The sequence below is a fragment of the Eutrema salsugineum genome, unplaced genomic scaffold (assembly GCF_000478725.1).
Source record: "Eutrema salsugineum unplaced genomic scaffold, Eutsalg1_0 scaffold_13, whole genome shotgun sequence".
NCBI classification, from domain to species: domain Eukaryota; kingdom Viridiplantae; phylum Streptophyta; class Magnoliopsida; order Brassicales; family Brassicaceae; genus Eutrema; species Eutrema salsugineum.
Window position 1 is genome coordinate 8,840,802 of NW_006256885.1, and position 22,403 is coordinate 8,863,204.

The 22,403-nt window shown below is 36.9% G+C and overlaps 6 protein-coding genes across 7 annotated transcripts; 3 read left to right on the forward strand and 3 right to left on the reverse strand.

Moving 5' to 3' along the window:
* Nucleotides 1-1,143: 1,143 nt before the first annotated feature.
* On the reverse strand, nucleotides 1,144-3,774 carry LOC18023480 (probable inactive receptor kinase At3g02880). Of its 2 annotated transcripts, none has more exons than XM_006408307.2 (3): nucleotides 2,294-3,761; nucleotides 1,755-2,072; nucleotides 1,144-1,670 (listed from the first exon to the last, which is right to left on the reverse strand). In XM_006408307.2, exons 1-3 carry the CDS (start codon nucleotides 3,567-3,569, stop codon nucleotides 1,396-1,398), a joined length of 1,869 nt encoding a protein of 622 aa, XP_006408370.1. In that variant the 5' UTR covers nucleotides 3,570-3,761; the 3' UTR covers nucleotides 1,144-1,395. The 2 variants fall into 2 exon arrangements, with proteins under 2 accessions (XP_006408370.1, XP_006408369.1); XM_006408306.2 differs by having other exon boundaries at nucleotides 1,510-1,678; nucleotides 2,294-3,774.
* An 868-nt stretch (nucleotides 3,775-4,642) lies between these two features.
* Nucleotides 4,643-6,823, reverse strand: LOC18023481 (IAA-amino acid hydrolase ILR1). The gene is given in 5 exon segments (XM_024159664.1): nucleotides 4,643-5,189; nucleotides 5,286-5,414; nucleotides 5,505-5,819; nucleotides 6,200-6,325; nucleotides 6,429-6,823. Coding segments are annotated over 4 exon segments (927 nt in total). The 5' UTR covers nucleotides 6,284-6,325; nucleotides 6,429-6,823; the 3' UTR covers nucleotides 4,643-4,790.
* Nucleotides 6,824-7,680: 857 nt separating this feature from the next.
* Nucleotides 7,681-10,138, forward strand: LOC18023482 (inositol-phosphate phosphatase). The gene is made up of 13 exons (XM_006408309.2): nucleotides 7,681-7,835; nucleotides 7,948-8,019; nucleotides 8,116-8,171; nucleotides 8,268-8,318; nucleotides 8,509-8,589; nucleotides 8,679-8,782; nucleotides 8,880-8,964; nucleotides 9,103-9,157; nucleotides 9,259-9,302; nucleotides 9,373-9,441; nucleotides 9,538-9,638; nucleotides 9,756-9,812; nucleotides 9,908-10,138. The coding sequence occupies exons 2-13, from the start codon at nucleotides 8,007-8,009 to the stop codon at nucleotides 10,005-10,007; spliced, it is 816 nt and encodes a 271-aa protein (XP_006408372.1). The 5' UTR covers nucleotides 7,681-7,835; nucleotides 7,948-8,006; the 3' UTR covers nucleotides 10,008-10,138.
* Nucleotides 10,139-10,575: 437 nt separating this feature from the next.
* Nucleotides 10,576-12,708, forward strand: LOC18023483 (zinc finger protein 830). The gene is made up of 7 exons (XM_006408311.2): nucleotides 10,576-10,841; nucleotides 11,025-11,124; nucleotides 11,284-11,437; nucleotides 11,636-11,912; nucleotides 12,092-12,167; nucleotides 12,272-12,318; nucleotides 12,410-12,708. The coding sequence occupies exons 1-7, from the start codon at nucleotides 10,753-10,755 to the stop codon at nucleotides 12,594-12,596; spliced, it is 930 nt and encodes a 309-aa protein (XP_006408374.1). The 5' UTR covers nucleotides 10,576-10,752; the 3' UTR covers nucleotides 12,597-12,708.
* Nucleotides 12,709-14,204: 1,496 nt separating this feature from the next.
* Nucleotides 14,205-18,366, forward strand: LOC18023484 (potassium channel SKOR). The gene is made up of 11 exons (XM_006408312.2): nucleotides 14,205-14,498; nucleotides 15,083-15,307; nucleotides 15,647-15,710; nucleotides 15,789-16,128; nucleotides 16,234-16,529; nucleotides 16,621-16,701; nucleotides 16,784-16,882; nucleotides 16,970-17,380; nucleotides 17,449-17,819; nucleotides 17,902-18,023; nucleotides 18,101-18,366. The coding sequence occupies exons 1-11, from the start codon at nucleotides 14,260-14,262 to the stop codon at nucleotides 18,337-18,339; spliced, it is 2,487 nt and encodes an 828-aa protein (XP_006408375.1). The 5' UTR covers nucleotides 14,205-14,259; the 3' UTR covers nucleotides 18,340-18,366.
* LOC18023485 (U-box domain-containing protein 21) lies at nucleotides 18,339-19,704 on the reverse strand. Its single transcript, XM_006408313.2, has one exon. It carries the CDS (start codon nucleotides 19,562-19,564, stop codon nucleotides 18,428-18,430), a length of 1,137 nt encoding a protein of 378 aa, XP_006408376.1. The 5' UTR covers nucleotides 19,565-19,704; the 3' UTR covers nucleotides 18,339-18,427.
* Nucleotides 19,705-22,403: the final 2,699 nt, after the last annotated feature.

A 22,403-nucleotide genomic window follows, 5' to 3' on the forward strand; every position in this document is an offset into this window, starting at 1 on the left:
CAAAACAGATCTAGAAAAGAACAAGTTAGATTAAAAAAAACAAATGAATTGATAAATTAGTTTTATGGTATATAGAGACATACACATAAAGAATACTATTTGTAGAGACATACACATAAAGTGGGAGTGAGATACCTTTTAATCCCAGAATCTGTAGAGACATACACATAAAGAATACTATTTGTAAGAGGGAGGAGAGGAAAATACTCGTAGGAAGAAGAAGATTCATAAAGTGGGAGTGAGATACAATATTTTCACGTGTAGGAGAGAGAGAAAATAGATATAAGTAATTGAATTGGTTTGAATTATTTTTTTGGTTTAAGATGATTAATTTTGGTTTGGTTAATAATAAATAAATGACAAGATTAAACTGTCTTTTCGCAGAACAAAGATGTTTGAAAGTAGTACTTTAAACAAAAGAGCTATAGAGTGTAAATATTCTGAAAAAAGAATCATACAGTATAATTATCTCTATAGTTAATGATATAACAAGTGTCCAAGAAGTGCAATATGAATACTTATGTGCGTGTGTAGTACCCACATGACATTAACAAGAGACATTTAGACAAAGTATAGTGTCATTCAACTGTCTATGACTCTGTGTAAATTGGTATATCACATGAAAAGAATGGAGAGTTTTAACATTTAATTCAACATCCAGATCACATTTTTTTACTATAGTAACTGTTACTATTTTCATAAAATAATAAATTACAACGACTAGTCCCCCTTCGATTACTACAAAAGTTGAATTGCATCATTATATATTATACATATATATATATATATATATATGTTTCAATACAAAAGTTTAATTCAATTTTATAATGTTTTTTTGTGGTGTACGGTTACTGGTTAGTGGTTACCAACTTCACGTTATAAAACTTTAAAATAAATGAGAACGTGAACTATTTGTCAGTCAATCGTGAGATAATTCATGACAACTTTTTGTCGTCGATATTTTATTATTACAATTTTTAGGCAATTTCTTTGTTTTCTGTTTTGTGTTTTTAATAAACAGAGAGACCTTTTCTTTTTGGACGGCGATGAAAAAAACAAAATCGTTGAATTTATTTTTGGCCGAATCGTTGACTAAAATTGTAGGATAAGATGTTAAACGAAGAAAAAACACAATTTATTCACACACAATCAATGATATATTTATACAAAAATTGGCAGAGCAATATTTTATAAACATTTTTATAAATTTTCAAATTAAGAAAAATAGAAAAAAAAAAAAATTCTTCAACGTCTCATCTCAATTTGAGGCTCAAGAATTAACGAACAAACTAGGACAAGAAAGGAAAAAAAAGGCGGGGAGGGCGTTGAATCTATTCAACAAATTGCAATTTAGCCCCAAACAATTTTAAAATTGATCAATTTTGACCCCACAAATCAGTCAGATACCGGATTTGGGGAGCCTGATGAATGCGAAACCTCCTCGATAAGTCTGGTGACCTCGGCCATCGAAGGACGACTATCGGGGTACTGAGCTGTACAACTCATACCGATCTTCAAGAGCCGGATCATGTTCTCATTGCCTTCTGATTGGTACCTTGTGAGCTCGGGATCAAACACATCAGATGGTGATTGTTGATCGGTAATCGATTGGACCCATCTTGGCAAGTCTACGCCTTCTTCGTTCAATTGCTGATGTGTTGGAGATTTCCCTGCAATGCTACCATGTTAAACATCATAAACCCGCAGCAATCGCAAAAAACGCAATTAAAGATCTGTGCTTTACTGTGTATTACCTGTGAGTAATTCAAGGATTAGGACACCAAAGCTGTAAACATCAGCTTTTTGGGAGATTTTGCGAGCATCAGTGACTTCAGGGGCACGGTAGCCATCGATACGGTTAGGTGCAGATGTGGAGCTAATGATAGGCGCTAGACCATAATCAGAGACCTTAGCTTCATAGGAATCAGACAAAAGTATGTTTGAGGACTTGATGTTTCCATGGGAAGTTGTCGAATCACGCGAATGTAGGTAACTAATCGCTCTTGCAGCTCCTAAGGCTATTCCGGCTCTGGTTTCCCAGTTCAATTGAGTCCTCCCGCTTCCTTTGTTCCCTGCAAATCCGTTTTTAAAAAGCTCAAAAACAGAGCTCGAAGCTTACTGAATCAAAGATCAAGAGCTAGCATCAAGAGACATAAGACCAACTAACTAAGAACCTTATATCGACTGAGCGGTAATCATTTTCCATCTTAACCAAAAAAAACAAACTTTGTCAAGATTCTAAGAAACCTGAAAAAAATCGACAAAATGCAGTGATGATGATTTCGATCATTACCGTGCAATAGCGCAGATAAGCTTCCTCTAGACATGTACTCAAAGACAAGAAGCTTCTCGTCGCGGCTGAAATAGTAAGCAATAAGTGTCACGAGATTGGCATGACTCATTGATCCCAAAACTTGCAACCTCTCTCTGAAATCTTTTTCAGGCACCACAACGTCTCTTAATCGTTTGACGGCCACCACTAATCCATGATCAAAGCTTGCCTTATACGAAGACCCAACTGTTCCTTTCCCAAGAACCTCAGCTGAAGCCTTCAACAATCCATCCAAATCGAATTCCCCAAAAGATTTCACGAAAAAGGTCAAGTCTTTATTCACCGCACCGCTCTCAGCCTTCGCCGGCGGAACATTACCCGCCGTTTCTCTAGGTATAGCAGCGGCGGAGGTCGGAGCGACGACAGGAGCTTCGATGTTTCTCGATGGAACGTTCTCTTCCTTCTTTCTCTTTCTGCAGAGACAGAACAGAATGAAGAGAAGCACCAATAAAACCACAACACATGCGATTACGATTCCGGCAATAGCTCCGGCAGACAATTTATCGCTGTCTTTTTTCCCCGGCGATGGCCCCGGCGGAGAGTTGGGGCTTTCGGCGGTGGCGTCACAAGGGTTTAAGGGCTTCCCACAAAGAGAATTCCCTTGGAAAGCAGCTTGGGGAAAACCCGACAACGAATCCGGAATCGACCCGTTTAATTGATTGGAAGAGACGTTGAATTGCTGAAGAGTAATCGTGATCTCAGGGATCGGACCGGTGAGTTGATTCCTCTCTAAGTAGAGTGTAGCTAACCGGGTCGCGGAATTGACATTATCCGGGATCGGACCGGAGAGATTGTTCTCCCCTAGATTGATTCGGATTATGTTGGGAAGCGTGAAGAGAAACGACGGAATCTCGCCGGAAAAGGAATTACCTTGGAGATACAAGTAACGGAGGAGGACAAGGTTTGAGAAATCCGAAGGGATTGGACCAGAGAGCGAATTGAAACGGAGAGAAAGGGTTTGGAGCTCGGTCAGGTTACCAATTCCTCCGACCGGTAATGAACCGAATAAACCCGATCCAGGTAATCGGAGCTCCGTGACCCGACCCGCATCGCAGTGGACTCCGTGCCAGGTACAAGGAGAGGCACTCATGTTCCATAGCAACGGACGGCCACGAACACTGTTACGGAGGACGACTAACGCTTGCCGGTCAGACTCTAGATCTGAAGTCACCGCCGCGAGATAAAGGAAGAAGATGAAGAAGAAGACGGAGAGAGATAGCTTGGACTTGGACTTCATCTTCCTCGAATTGAAGTTCTTCGTGTCCTTGGTTTTCAGTGAATTTATTGGTTTTCGGAGATTTTGGTAACTTATTGGGCTACGCGTAAACAAGTGTTTGAACAGAGAGAAGAATGGTGGGATTGGAGAAGACTTTTTACATGAGTTTCAGCTCTCTCTCTCTCTATCTAGACGGCTAAGAAAGAGAAAGAGACCATAATTGCAGAAGAAGGGGAAAAAGAAAAGTTACTAATTAGAATTTTTTCCTTTTAGACAAAAAGTAAAGAGAATCTTATGTATTAATTGTGACAGCTAGCTTCAGAAATACTTCTAATTAAAACAAATATTTAATAACAAGGTCATGAATAGTTGTAACGATTAATTCATAGTCAACTGGTCATCGCGTTACATAAATAATACTATTTACTGTTATCAATATCACTGCAGGCTGCAGTAATGTTGTGTAGACGTTTAAACGACCACTGTTTTTTCTTAAATATATCTACATATTAGCTCCAATAAAATCAATGGTCGTTATCGTTTTTTTTTGTTTCTTTATGTTTTTTTTTCTTTTGTTAAGGTTGAGTGTGACCAAAAACGATCTAGATTTGTGAATATGTCTAACCCACCACCGTTGACAAAAATCAATAGTGTCTGAGACACCGCTTTTTATTATTTTGTTTAAGTATTTGCTTATGATAATTCCTCATCTACTTTTCAAAAAAGATCTATTCGTACAATCGTACCATTGACATTTGATTAAAATTTTATGTATTTGTATCAATTCGATAGGGAATGGAAATGGTCATATATATAAAAAAAACTACTAGTGTTGCATATAACATGCTCGAAATTGAAAATATTTAATTTTGCTTTATCCGAATTGATTGGATTTTCAAATTTGGTTACCTCATATCATAGGAGTCCTATGATTTATGTTTGATACCATTTTTTCTTTATAGAAATAACTCTATCTATATAGTTTGGTTTGAGACCAAATTGTTCTATAAAATTTTCACACCAAATCGAAACGGAAATAAATTTGCATGTTTGTTCAATATGAGGTTTTATTTAGAATTTTCGAAATAAACCGGACCAAAATTACAGTTTAATATTAAATACCCTTCTTACCAAACCGAAACCTAACTAAAATACCCCACCCAACTTCTAAGTTTCAAGACGAGTAGATGATCGATCGTTCATTACAAACAACAAAATGCTGATTTTTTCTCCTAACATATTCTATAACTCACTCTTCACCTCACGGTCGAAGCCATGACCATGTTTATCCAAATAAGAGACTGCCATGGCTGCGTGAAGAGCTGCTCCAACAGGAAGAGCTTCTTCATCAACAAAGAAGTAAGGCGAATGAAGCGGCTGACCAGCGCCTAGCGTCTCATTCTTTATCCCGACCACAAAAATCGCGGCTTTAGTCTTCTGAGTGAAGAAGCTGAAATCCTCTGCTCCCATTGTCACCGGAAAATCATGGAAGTTATTCTTTCCGATCATCGCTTCCGCCACTTGTTTTCCATGCTCATATAACCCCTCGTCGTTCTTCATTACCGGGTGAAGTGAAGGCTTTTTCTGTTCGAAATTCACTTCTGCTGTGCATTGGTATACCGAGGCTTGTGCCTCGGAAATCTGCGTCATCATCAACAACCCAAAGAAACCAAAATTAACCGAACAATTCGGATAAAAAGAATCAAGATTGCAAAGAAAAATGGTGCTTCTCATTACCTCTCTGATTCGTCTTTGGATAAATAGAAGCCCATCGTTGCTTAAGCTTCTGAAAGTTCCTCCGAATTTTGCAGACTGCGGTATTACGTTCTAGGCATGACCTCCTTCAATGTATCCAACCGTAACCACCTGAGAAACATTCAAAGATTATGATTTCTGTCAAGATTCTGATTATATCAAACATGCAACATGTTTTGAAAGGCAGAAAACAAAACTTACACCAGCTTCTAGCGGATCCAGTTCCCGTGAAACAATCTGTTGCAAGGCAACAACAGCGGAAGAAGCTGCAAGAACCGGGTCTCTAGACAAGTGTGGTGTAGCTGCGTGGCTACCTTGACCGTGAACCGTGACTGAAAACAAACCTGCACCTGCAAGAACTGTACCAGGCCTAGCGCCGATACCACCCGATGGGATTGTTGGCAAGACATGTACGCTGAGAATTCCATCTAAGTCGTCTAGGATCTCGTCTTTTAGCATTTCATAGGCCCCTGCATAACCTTCTTCGCCTGGTTGAAACACTAGTTTCACAGTCCCCTTATGCAAAACAAATCGAAATTTTAAAAAATAATAAGAAATCGAGTTTCATTCAAAGGCCCCAAGATTCACCATATCGGAATCCTGACCAATTACGAAATTTCTCATTTTGATTGCTATGCACCAAATTATAATCTGTCCCATTCAGAAAATTCACAATATCGTTTCATTAAAAAAACCAGCAGATCAGAGCCTGGACCATTTATAGAAAGTTGACATATTGAATGCTGGGCATACAGTAACTAAGAGCTCACTATTGTGTATACATACATACTAACAGATCAGACCACTAACGCACGTTGAAAAGATTCATTTTTGATTGCTGAGTAAGTGAGTAGTGAACACACACTGAATCAAGCGAGAGAGAGAAAGAGAGAGACCTTGATTTGGTGTTTTCTGGACTGCAGAAGCTTAGCTGCTCCAAGAAGCATAGCAACATGTGTATCATTACCACAAGCATGCATCTCTCCATGTACTTTACTCTTCGATTCCCACTCCACTAATTCCTTTTTTTTTTCTCCCCAAATCACAGTCCATCAATATTTCAAATTAACTTAAAAAACGAAATTTTGATGAGACTCTTTTTTATATAGAGAAAAAATAACAAACCTGTAAGCCTGTAACGGAAGTGCGTCCATGTCGGCCCTGAGTTCGAAAACGGGTTTCGACCCGGATCCGATCCAGGCCACGACGCCAGTCTTGGCCACAGGCCACTTATACTTGACTCCGAGCGAGTCAAGCTCGTCTCGAACGAGTTGACTCGTTTTGAACTCCTGAAACCCTGTTTCTGGGTTCTCGTGAATCCTCCTCCTAATTCCTCTCATCCATTCGAAGAACTCAGGTTCCTTCGCCGAATCGAGCATCCCGCGAGCGAGTGACTCGAGACCCGACCCGGGATCATAGCTCCGAGCTGGAGACAGAAGGCGAAGAAAGAACAAGACAAAGAAGATTCCTGAGAAATTCATGATTTTTGTTTCTTAGATTATAGTTTTGCTCCAAAGTGGCAAATGGAAGCACGGTGAAGAGTGAAGACGACGAGGTGGAGAAGGAAGGTCCAAATTTTTATATATCCGTCAATTAACCCACGTGTTAACAAATATTTAATCTTTTTACTTTTTTGTTTTGTTTTTGTTATTTAGCAATAATGTATTAAAAAAAATCGTAAACTTATAATGAAAATAGTCGATTTTAACGACACAAACGCATATCACATATTCACATATCTAGAATTGAAGTACTGATAATATTAATAAGAAGAAAAAATGATGCCAAAATATATCAGAGAAAAAGGATTTTCTTTTCAGAAGGTAGAAGATGAGTCATTTCACATTTGAATGCAAGGTATACAAAAAGAATATTTGCCTAAAATGATAATTTTCTTCCTTCTAAGACACGATTTTACCATTTATGTTAACCAAAAATTAACATTTTCTCGAATAAAACATCGAATGCAGATCATGCAGTAGTCTGTGATAGATGATGATGGTTGCTCACGAGTTACATCTTTTTCCCTTTTTGAAGGATACATTTTTTTTCCTTACGAGTTAAGCACTAATTCCAAAAAAATTAAAGCTCAATTTCCAAATGTTACACATCATTACTTACGATTGATGATGATTTGGTTTCAATGAAATTAAACAAATAATAACAAATTTAAACAAGTAATTGTATCTTTAAGATTATGGGATTGACAAAGATAACACCATATTTCCTACGTTTACGTATTTGTGGGGTAAATCCGTAAATGTCAATTATTAGGTTTTCATAAGAAATTGTAGGCGAAACAAAATGTTATCAGAGATATATAAAAATTAATTCGCTAATAGTACAATAGTCTCAGGCCCAAACCCCGACTCGATTTGACCCGACCCGGAAAAGATAAAGCTGATTCAGATTGCGGAGAGGATTAACGGAGGAAGGATAAAAAAAACTTCTTTCTCATCTCAAATCTTCCATCGCATTTCCGATTCTGATCATCGGGAACGTCCCATTTTCCGTAGATTCTACTCTCCACAGGTAAATAATCAAACTTTTAAGGAAACGCTAACTAAGATTAAGATTAGATTCCCCGAATATTCTCTCTATGCCCAACCACAGAAACCGCTAACTTTTTTCTTCTTTTTCTCAGAAGCACCCAGAAACAAAGCGTTACTCTTTTTGGCTTCTCTAAACCTCCATTCATCGAAAATGGCTGCCAATGGTAAAGCCACGTTTCAATCTCTGCTAACTTCTTCTTTTTGATTTCCCCGTTTTCTCATTTTCTTTTGTTTTTTTCTTTTTGCTACATTCGATGAAGACTCTCTAGATCAGTTCTTGGTTGCCGCCATTGATGCCGCTCAAAAAGCTGGACAGGTCTCTCTCTTTTCTTTTTTTTATCTCCTTGAGTTGGATCGATCAAGTGGCTAATCGTAGTTAATTGATTTGGATCTTTTGGTTGTCTTTGTGCAGGTCATTCGTAAAGGGTTTTACGAGACCAAACATGTTGAACACAAAGGCCAGGTTTTTGTTCTGTTTCCCGCCCTCTTACATTTCATTGCAAAATTACTTATTGATTTCACACAATCACAAAACGGGGATGGCTGTTCTGACTCACTTGAATTGTTACTTATGCTCATCCTTGTTCTGTCAATTTTTGGTTTCTTTATATAAGCTGGCATGTTTCTGTAGCTCCTGAATTTGCTGTTTTTAGGTGGATTTGGTGACGGAGACTGATAAAGGATGTGAAGAACTCGTGTTTAACCATCTCAAGCAGCTTTTTCCCAGTCACAAGGTCATTATTAGAAATCCACTCTGCTGTTATGTACCTTTGGTAGCTTCTTCCTTGCATTGATCGATCATTATAATTTTGTCATGAATTAGTTCATAGGAGAAGAAACTACAGCTGCAAACGGTGTGACAGAATTAACAGACGAACCAACTTGGATTGTTGATCCTCTTGACGGAACCACAAATTTCGTTCACGGGTATATATTCTTGTTGTTGCTCAATTCATTTTTGAATGGCTATCTTTTTTCGTTCTTTACATTTTATTAAAAACTAAACCAAATGCTGTTTCTGCAGGTTCCCTTTTGTGTGTGTTTCCATTGGCCTTACGATTGGGAAAGTCCCTGTGGTTGGGGTCGTTTATAATCCTATTATGGATGAGGTAAATGACTGTGTGTCGACCCTCCTCGTGGTTCAGTTGTAGCAATCTCTACTTTAAGTTTCCTTGATGATGCCGTGGACATGAATATAGCGCGATCATGTCTCTTAATTTTGTACATAATATCTAATGATGAAACAGTTATTCACCGGTGTCCAAGGGAAAGGAGCCTTCTTGAATGGAAAACCGATTAAAGGTTAGCACTTTATATAATTCATTCACTCTTTATAGTCTATAGATTTTGTTAATCAAAAAGTGTTCATTTTCTCAAGACGAAAACAATGTTCTTTTTGGCAGTGTCAGCTCAGAGCGAACTTGTAACCGCTTTGCTCCTAACAGAGGTAAAATCTGTCTCCTTTGTATCACACTAGACTGCTCTGAAGCCTCCGCTCATCGCTTACATGAACACAGGCGGGCACTAAACGAGACAGAGCTACATTAGATGATACAACCAACAGAATTAACAGTTTGTTAACCAAGGTGAAAGTTTATTGAGAGAGATTTGGAGGCCCATCAATTGACTCAAAACTCTGCCAAAACTCATGATTGTGTTCTTGTGTTTAATTCATTCATCAGGTTAGGTCCCTTAGGATGAGCGGCTCGTGCGCACTGGACCTCTGTGGCGTTGCGTGTGGAAGGGTTGATATCTTCTATGAAATCGGTTTCGGTGGTCCATGGTAAAATGTCTTTTTTTTTTTTTTTTTGGGTATCGCTTTGCTTTGCTTGGATATTGCAAAGTTTGGTGCTTGCAGAGACAGGACGATCTAAAAATGGCATATTATATCAATCCACAGGGACATTGCAGCTGGAATTGTGATCGTCAGAGAAGCTGGTGGACTTATTTTTGATCCGTAAGAGTTTTCCTAATAAGATAAAAGTCAACACACTCAATGCAACAACGGACCAAGCTTTTTAACTTTTATTTTTGTATGTGTGTAATGGTCAGATCCGGTAAAGATTTGGACATCACATCGCAGAGAATTGCGGCGTCAAACGCTTCTCTCAAGGAGTTGTTCGTGGATGCGTTGCGGCTTACAAAGGCATGAAGTCATCTATTTTGTTGTGGTCACACTTCATGAACCCATTCAAAACCAATATACACTTTCTATGATTAGTGTGACAAATAAAATATTTTGTATTTCTCTAGAGCAATAGACAAGGAACTGCAGTTTTTTTTTTTTTTTAAAAAATTCTACATGTCTTCCATGACAAAGCCATTTCTTCAAGCTCAACTATATATACAATATGGAGATAAAGTAAGAACACTCTAAAAGCCAGATAATCCTTTTCTTTGGCATGGCAAATTAATAAGAAGTAGAATTACCTATCTAGAAAGAAGAAGAAGAAAACAAGTGGTTAATTTAGGGTTGTGAAGATTCCATATCAAAAAAAGACTTGCCTCCTGAGATATCTGATGGAGGCTGAGGGTAGTATTTGTACAGGTTGATGTTCTGAAAAGCTTCCATAGCATTGAAATAAGGAAGACAATAGTCGAACATCCTGACACGCTCTTCACTGAGAGCAGCTCTCCTCTGCGTACAGACCATGATAAAAATTTGAAACTTGAACCTTTATATATTCCGATAAAAGGAAAACTAAAACAAATTAAAAAAAAAAAAAATGAAATAAAAGAGGTGTAGGGATTTATTTGTCACAGACAGATTATTTGAGCGACCAAAAATTTAGGGTTCAAATCTTCAACCTCTAGGTTGCGTTGAAATCTTCTAATCATATATATTGGGACCAAAATTTCTCTGGGAATATTTCCGGGTGGGTAGCTCTAAGGGAGTGATGGATGCTCAAGCGAAGAAGAAGGCGATGTTTCGCTCTAAACTCAACGCCAAGAAGAAAGTCACCCGCATCGATTCTCCTCTCGTCAGGTAATTATTGATTCTTCTTTCCGTATCGATGCCAATTACCCACGAATTCCCCTAATTGAACGAATCCTCTGCTGAAAAATGATGAAAATGTAGAGAAACAGTAGGCTAGATCGGTCTGGGGATTGAGCTCGAGCCTCTAGTGGTAGGCTATATTACAATCTGGGATCAAAATGATGTTTTCAGGTACAACGAATTAGACCAGCCTGTGTGTCAAATTTGCAATATGGCATTGAAATCTGAATCACTCTGGGATGTACACCAAGCTTCTCGTAAGCACCACGAGGTAGGTATCTCTTCCTCCTGATTTCTATGAGCTTTGCTTCACATTCATTCTATTCTAGATAGATGTTCAGAGTTAAGATTCATCGATTTATAGAGTCTCTATGCTTATATGTTCTTATCATTTCAATAACTTAGCTTATGTTAATTAATTTTGTGACAGGCAGTGGATAATTTTAAGGCTAGAGCAGCAGGAATTCAACGGGGTAGCAAACCTGTTGAAACTCAGACCACGAAACTTGAAGCTTTGGCTAAACCATCCAGACCTCAGACTTCATCTCTTCTTCCTCCAAATTTCTTCGAAAATACAAATCCTGGTAATGGCTAAATACACTTTCCTTCTACCAAAAATTGGCATGAATAAGTATCTCTGTTAATTGATTTTTGTTAGGTTGTTATTTTTGTCGATAGCATGGTAATATGTTGATTAGATGGTACTTTCGTTTTTTGGTGAACTGAGTTTCCGATTGTTGGATATTGTGCCACAAGCTTACTAGTCGACTGTATGTGTTTAGAATCTGCACAAGTAGAATCTGCAAAAGCCAAGAATGTACAGCAATCAAAGCAGACTATAGCTTCAGAAACAAAAAAGACAAAGGGACCTCTTCCAGACGGATTCTTTGATTCTTCAAATACCAAAACCACCAGTGAGCCTAAACAGAGTCAGCCACAGACCACCGGTGGTTCGGATACGAAACCAGTGGTGAAAGGAGCCCTTCCCACCGGTTTTTTCGATAATAAGGAAGCTGACCTGCTTGCCCGTGGAATCAAGCTCGTCAAACCAGATATAAAGTGAGTTTCTTTTTTTGCTTTTACCTTGCCCGTTGCAGATTGAAACCTTTTTAACGTTGTGTTTTTCAGTTACTCTCTTTAACGTTCTCAATTTTAGATCCAGTGGGTCATGATCTTTAAGTGCTGGTGATCTGTTATCTAAAGTTCTTTGTAGTAAAGCAATCGTTTTTTTTCTACAGGGACGAATATAAAGAATTTGAGAAGTTGATACAAGAAGATCTGCAGGTAGTCGATAGTCGCATGGAAGAAGAAGAGGTCAGATATTTTTATATCAAACATCAAAAAATTGCTGACACCATCGTATCCTCTGTTTTTTGTTTTAACATTAAAAGTCGTTCTTTCGCATCTCTAATTCTCAGGTTGAGGCTGCGGAAACTATAGAAGAGGAGGAACAACGAGAGCAAAGGTGATTAAATTATACACGTTTGTTATAGCTAGAAGATGAGAATTTGGAAACTTGTTCAAGATCAAGTTGACAATTGATTTTTCTTCTGCAGATCTTACAAAGAGAAAGTGGAGATTCTGAAGAGAAAGAAAATGGAACTGAAAGCGGCTAGATTAGCTAAGCGCAGTAAAACCTCTGAGGGGTCAGTTAAAAAGCCGAAGAAGACAGAAGAAGAATCGCCCAGCGATGATGAAGATGGAGAAGATTCTGCTGTTGATTGGAGAGCTCAACATCTTTAAACGAAAAAAAAAAGACAAAATGTTCCAACTGGTAAAACATTCAATCTTCTGTTAGAATCCTCTGTGAAAACGAGTCATTTTCTGATATAGAATGCTCAAAGCTTATTATCTGCAAATTTAGAGGATCAATTGGTATTTGAGTGTAGTTAACGGTTTACGGCTATAAATCTTGAACGTAATTTTCAACACCGGACTTGTCGAAAAGGGCCTGAATATTCGTAGAAAGAGGTAAGCCTGAAACTATGGCAGTAGGTAAACACTTGACTCTCTTATTCGAGTGTTTCCTTCCATGTTTTACAGAATTTTTTGACTATACAACTAAATGTGTATATATAAATGTAGAGGTTTAGGGGTCAAGTATTTCTAGAAGCCAATTTAAGGGTCAAGTATTCAAGAAGGAAAGACCCACTAACTATAGATATTTCTATTTTAATAAATTTTGGACTGATTTGTGTATGCCAACCATATGCTTATACTTTTCAATATAAACCATCTACATGAATAATCAAATCGAGATTATAATATAACCCAACAACGAGGAAATAGAAACGCTAAGTTATCTTCAATATGACTTTAAAACGAGTCCACAAAAATAAGAGAAAACAGCCAAAGCAAAGGTCGGTTAATGCACAACTGATATAAACTAATTTCCCATTAGAACATAAATTAATTAACCGATAACTTGTGACCTAACTAAAAGCACTTCTTTTACCAAAAAAAAAAAAAAAGCACTCAGTTATCTGGCTTATACTGTCACGTGAATTTATTAATGGTAAAGTATTAGCACAAAGGGAATCAAAATTTGGGGACATTTTTTGTTTAGAGTCTATCCATCATAAAACTTGTATTGCTCCGTCAGCTCAACTTCGTATTTCCGAAAGCATTTAAGATATTATATCCTAGTTATCATGAAATTTTATCGATCGATAGAAGAAATTCAGCTTCGACCTACATAATCGAAAGTATGTATCTTCTGAGTTCTGAAATAGTATAATTTTTCTAGCTCTTATGTATGTGTAAATGCGATAAAAGATGAAGAATGTTTTGCACTAAAACAACGCAATTTGCCAAACATCACGAAACTTTTATGGCATGTAGCATTTAGTGACCTGTTATCTATAACTTGTGTTTATAAAAGTTTTGTGAGTTTCACTTTTATGTGTTCTTCATAGGTCCACCTTATTTTCAAATGTATATCATTATTATTATTTTTTTAACATGTAGTATAGTTTACATTACATTTAATTATGGCCATATGATAGAACTTAAAGTTACAACGTAGCATGGGCATTATGAATCACTCTGAGATAGCATAGTTTTGTAATTAAAACAATCTACCTTTTAGAAGAATAAAAAATTAAACAACAGCAATATCCAGCACTAATAAGCGGAAATTTCTATAAATTATATCGCTTCGATGTTATTGTTCATCGAATAACTTGAGTTGCTATTTTTTCCCCATCTGATAAATTTCAAATTTTGAAAACACAGGCGCCAAATTTAGGCGTAACTGAATAATCACGAAAAAAAAGAAGGAAATAAGAGAGAAGAGAGAGAGAGAGATTCTGGCCCAAAGGGAAAAAAAATAGAGAAAAGAGAGACAAAACAAAGAGATTGTCTTCTTCAAATCTCTGGTTATACCTGATTCCGTGATTCAGAGGTAATGGGAGGTAGCAGCGGCGGCGGAGCTTCTTACCAGAGCGGCGGCGAATCGGACGTGGAATTAGAGGATTACGAGGTGGATGATTTCGGAGAAGGGATTGTTGAATCTCGAGGAAACAGATTCAATCCCCTCGCCAATTTCTTAGGGTTAGACTTCGCCGGCGGTAACGGCGGAAAGTTCACCGTCATTAATGGAATCAGAGATATCTCCAGAGGCTCCATTGTTCATCCCGATAACCGGTAAAATTAAAATCCCCATCATATGTTTTTTTAATTGTTTTGTTCCGAGTCCTTATTGTTTTATTGTCTTACAACTAGTCCTTTCATTTTTCTTTTTCTTATTTTAGCACACTTACTTTACTTAGATAGATTTAGAGTCCAGTTGATTCTGTTTGTAGCAAAAGATTAATTTCTAGACTAATTCTATGTAAGTTTAAGTAGTAACTCTTTAAAGAAGTGCCTTAGAGAAAATCTATAAGAAATAAAAAATAATTCTAGAGTAACATTGGGATTGTACTTAAAAATTAAAAAAAATGAGGGCATGAATGTGGTTTTAACATTCTTGGTTCTGTGAATACATTTTCTTCGGGTTATTCATCCATTTTCCCGCCACTTTATGACACGTATCAATTTCTCAATGGTCAAAATAATCGTTCGTTAAAAGTCTAACGGCCACGAGCCTGTACACTTCAGAAAATCCTGACAGAGCAAAACTCTGTTTTGCTGATGTTTTTGAGCAATCTATCAAAGTAACGAGTTTAGTTTAGCTAACCAAAGATTCTGTCGGAATCTTAAGATTGATCACTAGATTGTTGGATTTACAGGTGGTACAAGGCGTGGACGATGTTCATAATGATATGGGCACTTTACTCTTCCTTCTTCACTCCATTGGAATTCGGATTCTTCAGGGGATTACCAGAAAATCTGTTCATCCTCGACATCGCAGGCCAGATCGCTTTCTTAGTCGATATTGTGTTAACATTCTTCGTAGCATATAGAGATAGCAGAACTTACAGAATGGTCTATAGACGCAGCTCAATCGCTTTACGGTATTAAAGCTCTCTATCCCTCTGCTTCTGTTTCCTGGTTAAGTTTCTCTTAATTGATGATATTATTATTCGCTTAGTAATGGCAATTTGATCAATAAACCGGAAATATTTGGCCATTTAGGGAGGTAATTAGAATGATCTCTTTGGTTACAAAATAACGGGTATGGCGTCATATGTTCAATTTGATACAGTTTCGACTTTAACATACATATATCTTTAATTTGAAAGGTTTTAAGGGCATAGCGATTTTACTCTGTTTGGTTTATTATTTGTTCCGATTTAATCAAATGTATTAAGAAATGAAAGTTAACCTCTTCATGGTGTTCACTATATTTGCAGGTACTTAAAATCAACATTTATTATTGATTTACTTGCTTGCATGCCATGGGATATCATCTACAAGGTAGACTTTTTATTCTTTGATCTTGCTAAAATTGTGAGAAATCCGAACGGGAATATGAAACTGTAGATTTGAAAACAGGCTGCCGGCGCAAAAGAAGAAGTGAGATACCTACTGTTGATAAGGCTATATCGAGTTCGTAGAGTAATCCTGTTTTTCCACAAAATGGAGAAAGATATAAGAATCAATTACCTGTTCACGAGAATCGTCAAGCTTATATTTGTGGAGCTCTATTGCACACACACCGCGGCTTGCATCTTCTACTACTTGGCCACGACGCTGCCTGCTTCTCAGGAAGGGTACACTTGGATTGGAAGCTTGAAGTTGGGAGACTACAGTTACTCCCAGTTCAGAGAGATCGACCTCTGGACTCGTTACACCACTTCTATGTACTTTGCAGTTGTCACTATGGCAACTGTTGGTAAGTGTTGTGATAACTGCAATTATGCTTTGGTCAGAACTTTGTATTTCGAGCTGTTCTGTTTTTTTTTTTGGTATACTTGGTGATATGATGTTTCTTATGCAGGTTATGGAGATATACACGCGGTTAATATGCGGGAAATGATATTCGCAATGGTCTACATTTCATTCGACATGATTCTAGGCGCGTACCTGATCGGTAACATGACAGCTTTGATTGTAAAAGGCTCAAAAACAGAGAGATTTCGGGATAAGATGGCTGATATTATGAGGTATATGAACCGAAACAAACTCGGTAGAAACATCCGTGGACAGATCACAGGGCATTTGCGGTTGCAGTACGAAAGTAGCTACACCGAGGCAGCTGTTCTTCAAGACATACCTGTCTCTATCCGCGCTAAGGTATGAATGATGATGAATGTCTTTGAGATGCTTGTTTAAGTTTCAGACTTACAGTTTCAGATGATGAAACAAATTTTTTAACTTACTGCAGATCGCGCAAACTTTATACTTGCCGTATATTGAGAAAGTTCCTCTTTTTCGTGGGTGCTCATCTGAATTCATTAACCAGATTGTAAGCCTTTCGATTTGGACTGTAAAGTTCGAGACCTTTTCTTTCAGGTAACTCTAAGGCACATTTTTTTTTTCTCTTACAGGTTATAAGACTTCATGAAGAATTCTTTCTCCCTGGAGAAGTTATAATGGAGCAAGGAAGCGTTGTTGATCAACTATACTTCGTTTGTCATGGTGTTCTGGTAAACTATAAAAAAGTTTCGTGGATAAATGCTTAGGAGTGTTTGAAGTTAAGGGAGTAAAACAAGATTTTTTGGGATTAAATTCAGGAGGAGATAGGTATAGCTAAGGATGGATCCGAAGAAATAGTGGCACTTCTTCAACCAGATAATTCCTTTGGAGAGATTTCAATCCTCTGCAATATTCCTCAGCCTTACACGGTTCGAGTTTCCGAGCTATGTCGGATTCTAAGGCTCGAAAAACAGTCTTTTATGAACATCCTCGAGATATATTTCCATGATGGGAGGAGGATTCTCAACAATCTGCTTGAAGGGAAAGAATCAAATGTCCGGATTAAGCAATTGGAATCCGACATAACCTTCCATATCAGTAAACAAGAAGTAGAGCTAGCTCTGAAGTTGAATAGCGCTGCTTTCTACGGTGATCTTTATCAGCTCAAGAGTTTGATCCGAGCTGGAGCTGACCCGAATAAGACAGATTATGACGGAAGATCGCCTTTGGTATGGCCTTCTCGGTTTCTTTTATTCAAGATTTAAACGTATCTAATATAATGTTTTGTTCTTGACAGCATCTTGCAGCATCAAGAGGATATGAAGACATTACATTATATCTTATTCAAGAATCAGTAGATGTAAATATCAAAGATAAACTGGGGAACACACCGTTGCTTGAAGCAATAAAGAACGGGAACGATCGTGTTGCGGCATTGCTTGTGAAAGAAGGAGCTACATTGAACATAGAGAACGCAGGGACTTTCCTTTGCACGGTGGTTGCTAAAGGAGACAGCGATTTCCTAAAACGGCTTCTCAGTAACGGCATTGATCCTAACTCTAAAGATTATGATCACAGGACGCCTCTTCACGTTGCCGCTTCTGAAGGATTGTATCTTTTGGCGATGCAATTGGTAGAAGCAAGTGCTAATGTTCTTGCAAAAGACAGGTATTATAATCTTTTGATCCTTAAATTATTCACACCAAATAAAGACAGCAGTTATTAACAGTGTTATTTGTAATCTTTGTAGATGGGGAAATACTCCTCTGGATGAAGCTTTGGGTTGCGGGAACAAGATGCTGATAAAATTACTCCAAGATGCTAAAAACTCTCAGCTCACTTCATTTCCGAGCAGCTCCAAAGACCTTAAAGGTAGTTTACTGATGTTTTTCTCATGGATTTTTAAAGGGATTGATTAACGAGTGGTTATATATTGGAATAATCTCCAGATAAAGTCCATAAGAAGAAATGTACAGTGTATTCTTCACAACCGAATGATGCGAAAGAGAAAAGAAGACGCGGTATTGTATTGTGGGTGCCTCGAAGCATCGATGAGCTTGTAAGAACTGCGGCGGAACAGCTGAATGTTCCGGAAGCTTCTTGTGTTTTATCTGAAGATGAAGCTAAAATCATTGATGTAGATTTGATAAATGATGGACAAAAACTGTATTTGACTGTTGAAACATAATATGTATGATTCAAAAAAAAAAAAAAACAGAGTATTTAGAAACAGAGTTAACTACAAAAGAATCATGTTGTGTATTGTGTTTGTTTGATTAAAATGATTTCTTCACTTTCTTCAAATGCATCGAAGAATCGACACAATTCGTCTGCTCGATTTCGTTTCTGCAGCGGTTTAAATTCCGCAACAGCTCGCTCGCTTTCTCCTTGGTCTTCTCCTCGCACCCGACTTGCAAAACCACTAAAAGTTTCTCAAAGGCACCAACTTGAAGAGCTTCAACTAGCAGACGATCTTCATCTCCGTTCTTTTTCCATAGCTTCCAAAGAATAGAGACCGAGCACTGCGTTGCGAGATCTGAAACACGAAGAATCTTCTTCACTAGAAGAGGAACGATCAAAGCGTTTCTAAGAACATCTTCTCTGCCTTGCTCGTTGTCACATATAACGTTGAGAACAACGAGACATCTTTCGCAAACGCTCTTTTCCGCGTTGTTCACAATCATCTCTGTGATCAGTCCCACCAAACCCAACTTCACGAATCTTGCAGCGATCTTGTTGTCACAAGAAATCGCTCTATAAATCGCCATTAGAGATGCTTTTGTCGAGCTCGTCGAAACAGAGTCGTTAATAATGTTAACTAATCCTTCACAAGCTCCTTCGATATCTGTCAACGCATACACATACCTCTTGTCTATCGCAATAACCTCTCTGATACAAAACGCAGCGTTTTGCCTCGTTCTTGCGTCTGCACCGTTCAAGAACCGTACGAGACGGTCAAGCGAAGCCGTTGATCCCATCTTCGAGAAACCCTCTGATCGACTCAGCGACAAGGGCAAGCAAGAAGAGAGAACAGACAAGACTTCCTCCAACAGACGCGCGTCTTCCTCAGGCGCTGTAGCGAAACTTTCGAAACAAGAAGACAGCGCGGACACGACGCCGTTTTGGACCAAACATTTCTTGTTAGTCTCTCCTCCTCCTCTTCCCAAGTTCTTGATTTTACTCACAGTCTCGAAACACTCGGCATTTTCCTCACGCGCCGCCGCGTTTTCCAATCTCCGACATATCTCCGCCGCATCACGCGGGGTCAACGGCACTCTCGGTGACTGAATCCGCTCGGTTCTTGATGATCGGAGTTGAGCCGGAATCTTGGTTTCCACGACGCAGATGTCGCCGGAATTCAGTTGATTACGTCTTTTTGTTGCTCCTCCTCTTGATCTCCATGGTAACACCATAATTTCTTTTTCAATCCTTTATTTTTTGTTTGGTTTTGCTCAAAAAGCTTCAAGTACTTTCGATTGATTATTCGATAAAACTGAATTTGGGGTTGTTGGCTTGTATAAATATATATGTTTTGTTTACGTGTTTAACATATATAGATGCAGGTATGTGTTGTTTTGTATTTATATATATAGAGAGAGGTGGTCAAAGGTTGTAAAACTTTGAAAGAGAAAAGGTATGAAATGGAACACTTTGATTTATGTTTGTGAACTGGATTGGAATGTTGACCGTTGAAATCTCTCGATTAGTATTCTGGGTCCAGATTTATGACTAATTATTTTCGGGTTTTATTGTTTTCATTTGAATATGTGTAAAACAAAGAAAACTTAGTACTTAGATCATCGTAAACTTATGTTTTTCCTAATCAATTGTATAATACTGTATATGTTTTAATATAACCATTGTAAACTACTTGTTCGTTATTAAGCATAAATTTAGCTCGAGGTGTTATAAGGTTCATTGATAATTAGTAACTATATGATATTTAACTTTATAAGTTACATCTTGATTATTATACTAATCTAATGCGTTTTATATATATATATATATATATATATATATATATAGATATGATATGATATGACCATGACCATGACGTATATCTAATAATATACGTAGATCGTAGTACAAATTACAAAGCCTTAAATAATTGTAGTAGACGGGAAAATTTGGACTCGACTCAAGTAGGTACGTGAGACTCATTCTGAGAAAAAGAAATTAGAAATAGTCATGGTTGAAATAAAATTAATTATATTAAGAGTTTAAGGGTTAATTATATATATATAAAAAAAGAAAAAACCGAGTTACGGAAGACTTAAGATAAGGCGTGTGCGAGACTCGGGCAGGGTCGCATGTCTGTAAGTGTCCGTGTTTGTTTACTTTTCCCGGCGTCATGGTTTCTGCAATAATATTACGCGTAGAATTATGTGCCCAACAAACATATATATATCATATGTGACATCAAAGTCAGGAGTATATATATCTACATATCTACTAGTATATTCGATTTGATGCTACGAAACTAAATAAAACGAATTAAAAATTACATTAAACATAATCCGTACAAAACGAATCCATACAAATTTTCTGAAAAAAAATGTACTCAAGATTGGGTTTGTGGGCTTTTTGTTAAAGAGATCATATATTCCTGTATTTTTCTATTGGATTCCAAGTTTTAAACATATCCATTTGTACACGTCCATATATAGCTTTCAAAGAGTCTCATTCTCTTTTGTTACGTGGGCTATGTATCGATGGTTTTTACTTCACAGAGAGGTCGTTTCCGACACAGATGTTCTTTGGGATTCCGTTTTTATGTTTCCACAAGCTCATCCCCTTAAAAAATAACCAAAAAACACATTTACAAATCTTACAGACAGAAGTGAATTAGTGTGCACCTCCATAGATCAACTCCATGGAATAGAAGATTTTTCCTTGAAGAAATTGTCATAGAGGTACATAGTCAATGTTGTCATCTTCCGACACAAATTTGGTACTGAGTTTCAACCTATTTGCTTTATAGATGACTGACTTCACAATTGGAATCGAAGATTGAAATACGATAATATGAAAGAAAAAAAAAATGTTCCAAGAATGTGTGTCCTCCGTAGAGCTACTCCATGGAGGAGAAGACTTCCATGAAGATAATGCCATGGAGGTAATTAAAATGATGTTATCATCTTCCGACACAAAATTGGTACAAAATTAAAGCCTAATTTGCTTTGTAGATGATCTCATAACGAAATTGCAAGTGCGATTAGAGAAGAACACACCAAAATAATCGAAGTTTTTACACTCACAGAAAAGCTAAGCCCTACAAATAGAAGTGGAAGTTAAGAGAGACAAAAACACAGCTTATATATTCTGGCTGGTTAGGGCAACCAATTGTGTGAACCAAAACGATGCCGGTTAATGGTAAATTGGGCTTTTAACTGTCTAATCATTCATTTGGGCTAAATTTACGCCTATTGGGCTGTACATCCTCACGGGAATGAATTGAATTGAAGCGATCTCTCTCTTTATGTCATCGATTTAAAATATCCACGCTTGGTTTAACTAATCTTGAACAATTCTTGGGTCACCCCTAAGGGTGAATGAATGAATTCACCCCTTCTCATTTTAACCAATGAGAATTTGCCATATAATAAAATCACTTAAAGTAACTTATTAAAATAACACATTTTAAATATATTTTTTCAATAAAAAAAACTAAAGCCTAATTTAGAAATATTGAACTCAAATATAATATTAAAGTTAATGTAGAATTATTTTTAATAAAAATATATTTACATAATTATTTGTTTATTTTCGAAATTTTTTAAAAAAAAAAAACTAAACCCAAAATTGGAAATAGCGAACCCAAACATAATATTAAATTATCTTTTTAATGGAAAAAACTAAATTCTAATTTAGAAATAGTGAATCCAAGCCTAATATTGAAATTTATGTAGAATTAGTTTTAATAAAAAAAATATTTTTACATAATTATTTGTTTTATTTTTGGAATTTTAAATAAATAAAAAAACTAAAACCTAAATTGGAAATAGTGAACCCAAGCATAATATTAAATTTTAATATATATGTATATATTTATATAATTATTTATTTTATTTTCGGAATTTTAAACTCTAATCTCTAAATTCTAATTTTTAAATTCTAAATTCTAATTTTTATACTCTAAATCATAATCTATAAACTTTTAAAAAATTAAAATAAAAACTAAACCCTAAATTCTAATCTTTATATATATTATTTATTATATATATATAATATCAAAATATTTGATTGAGTATT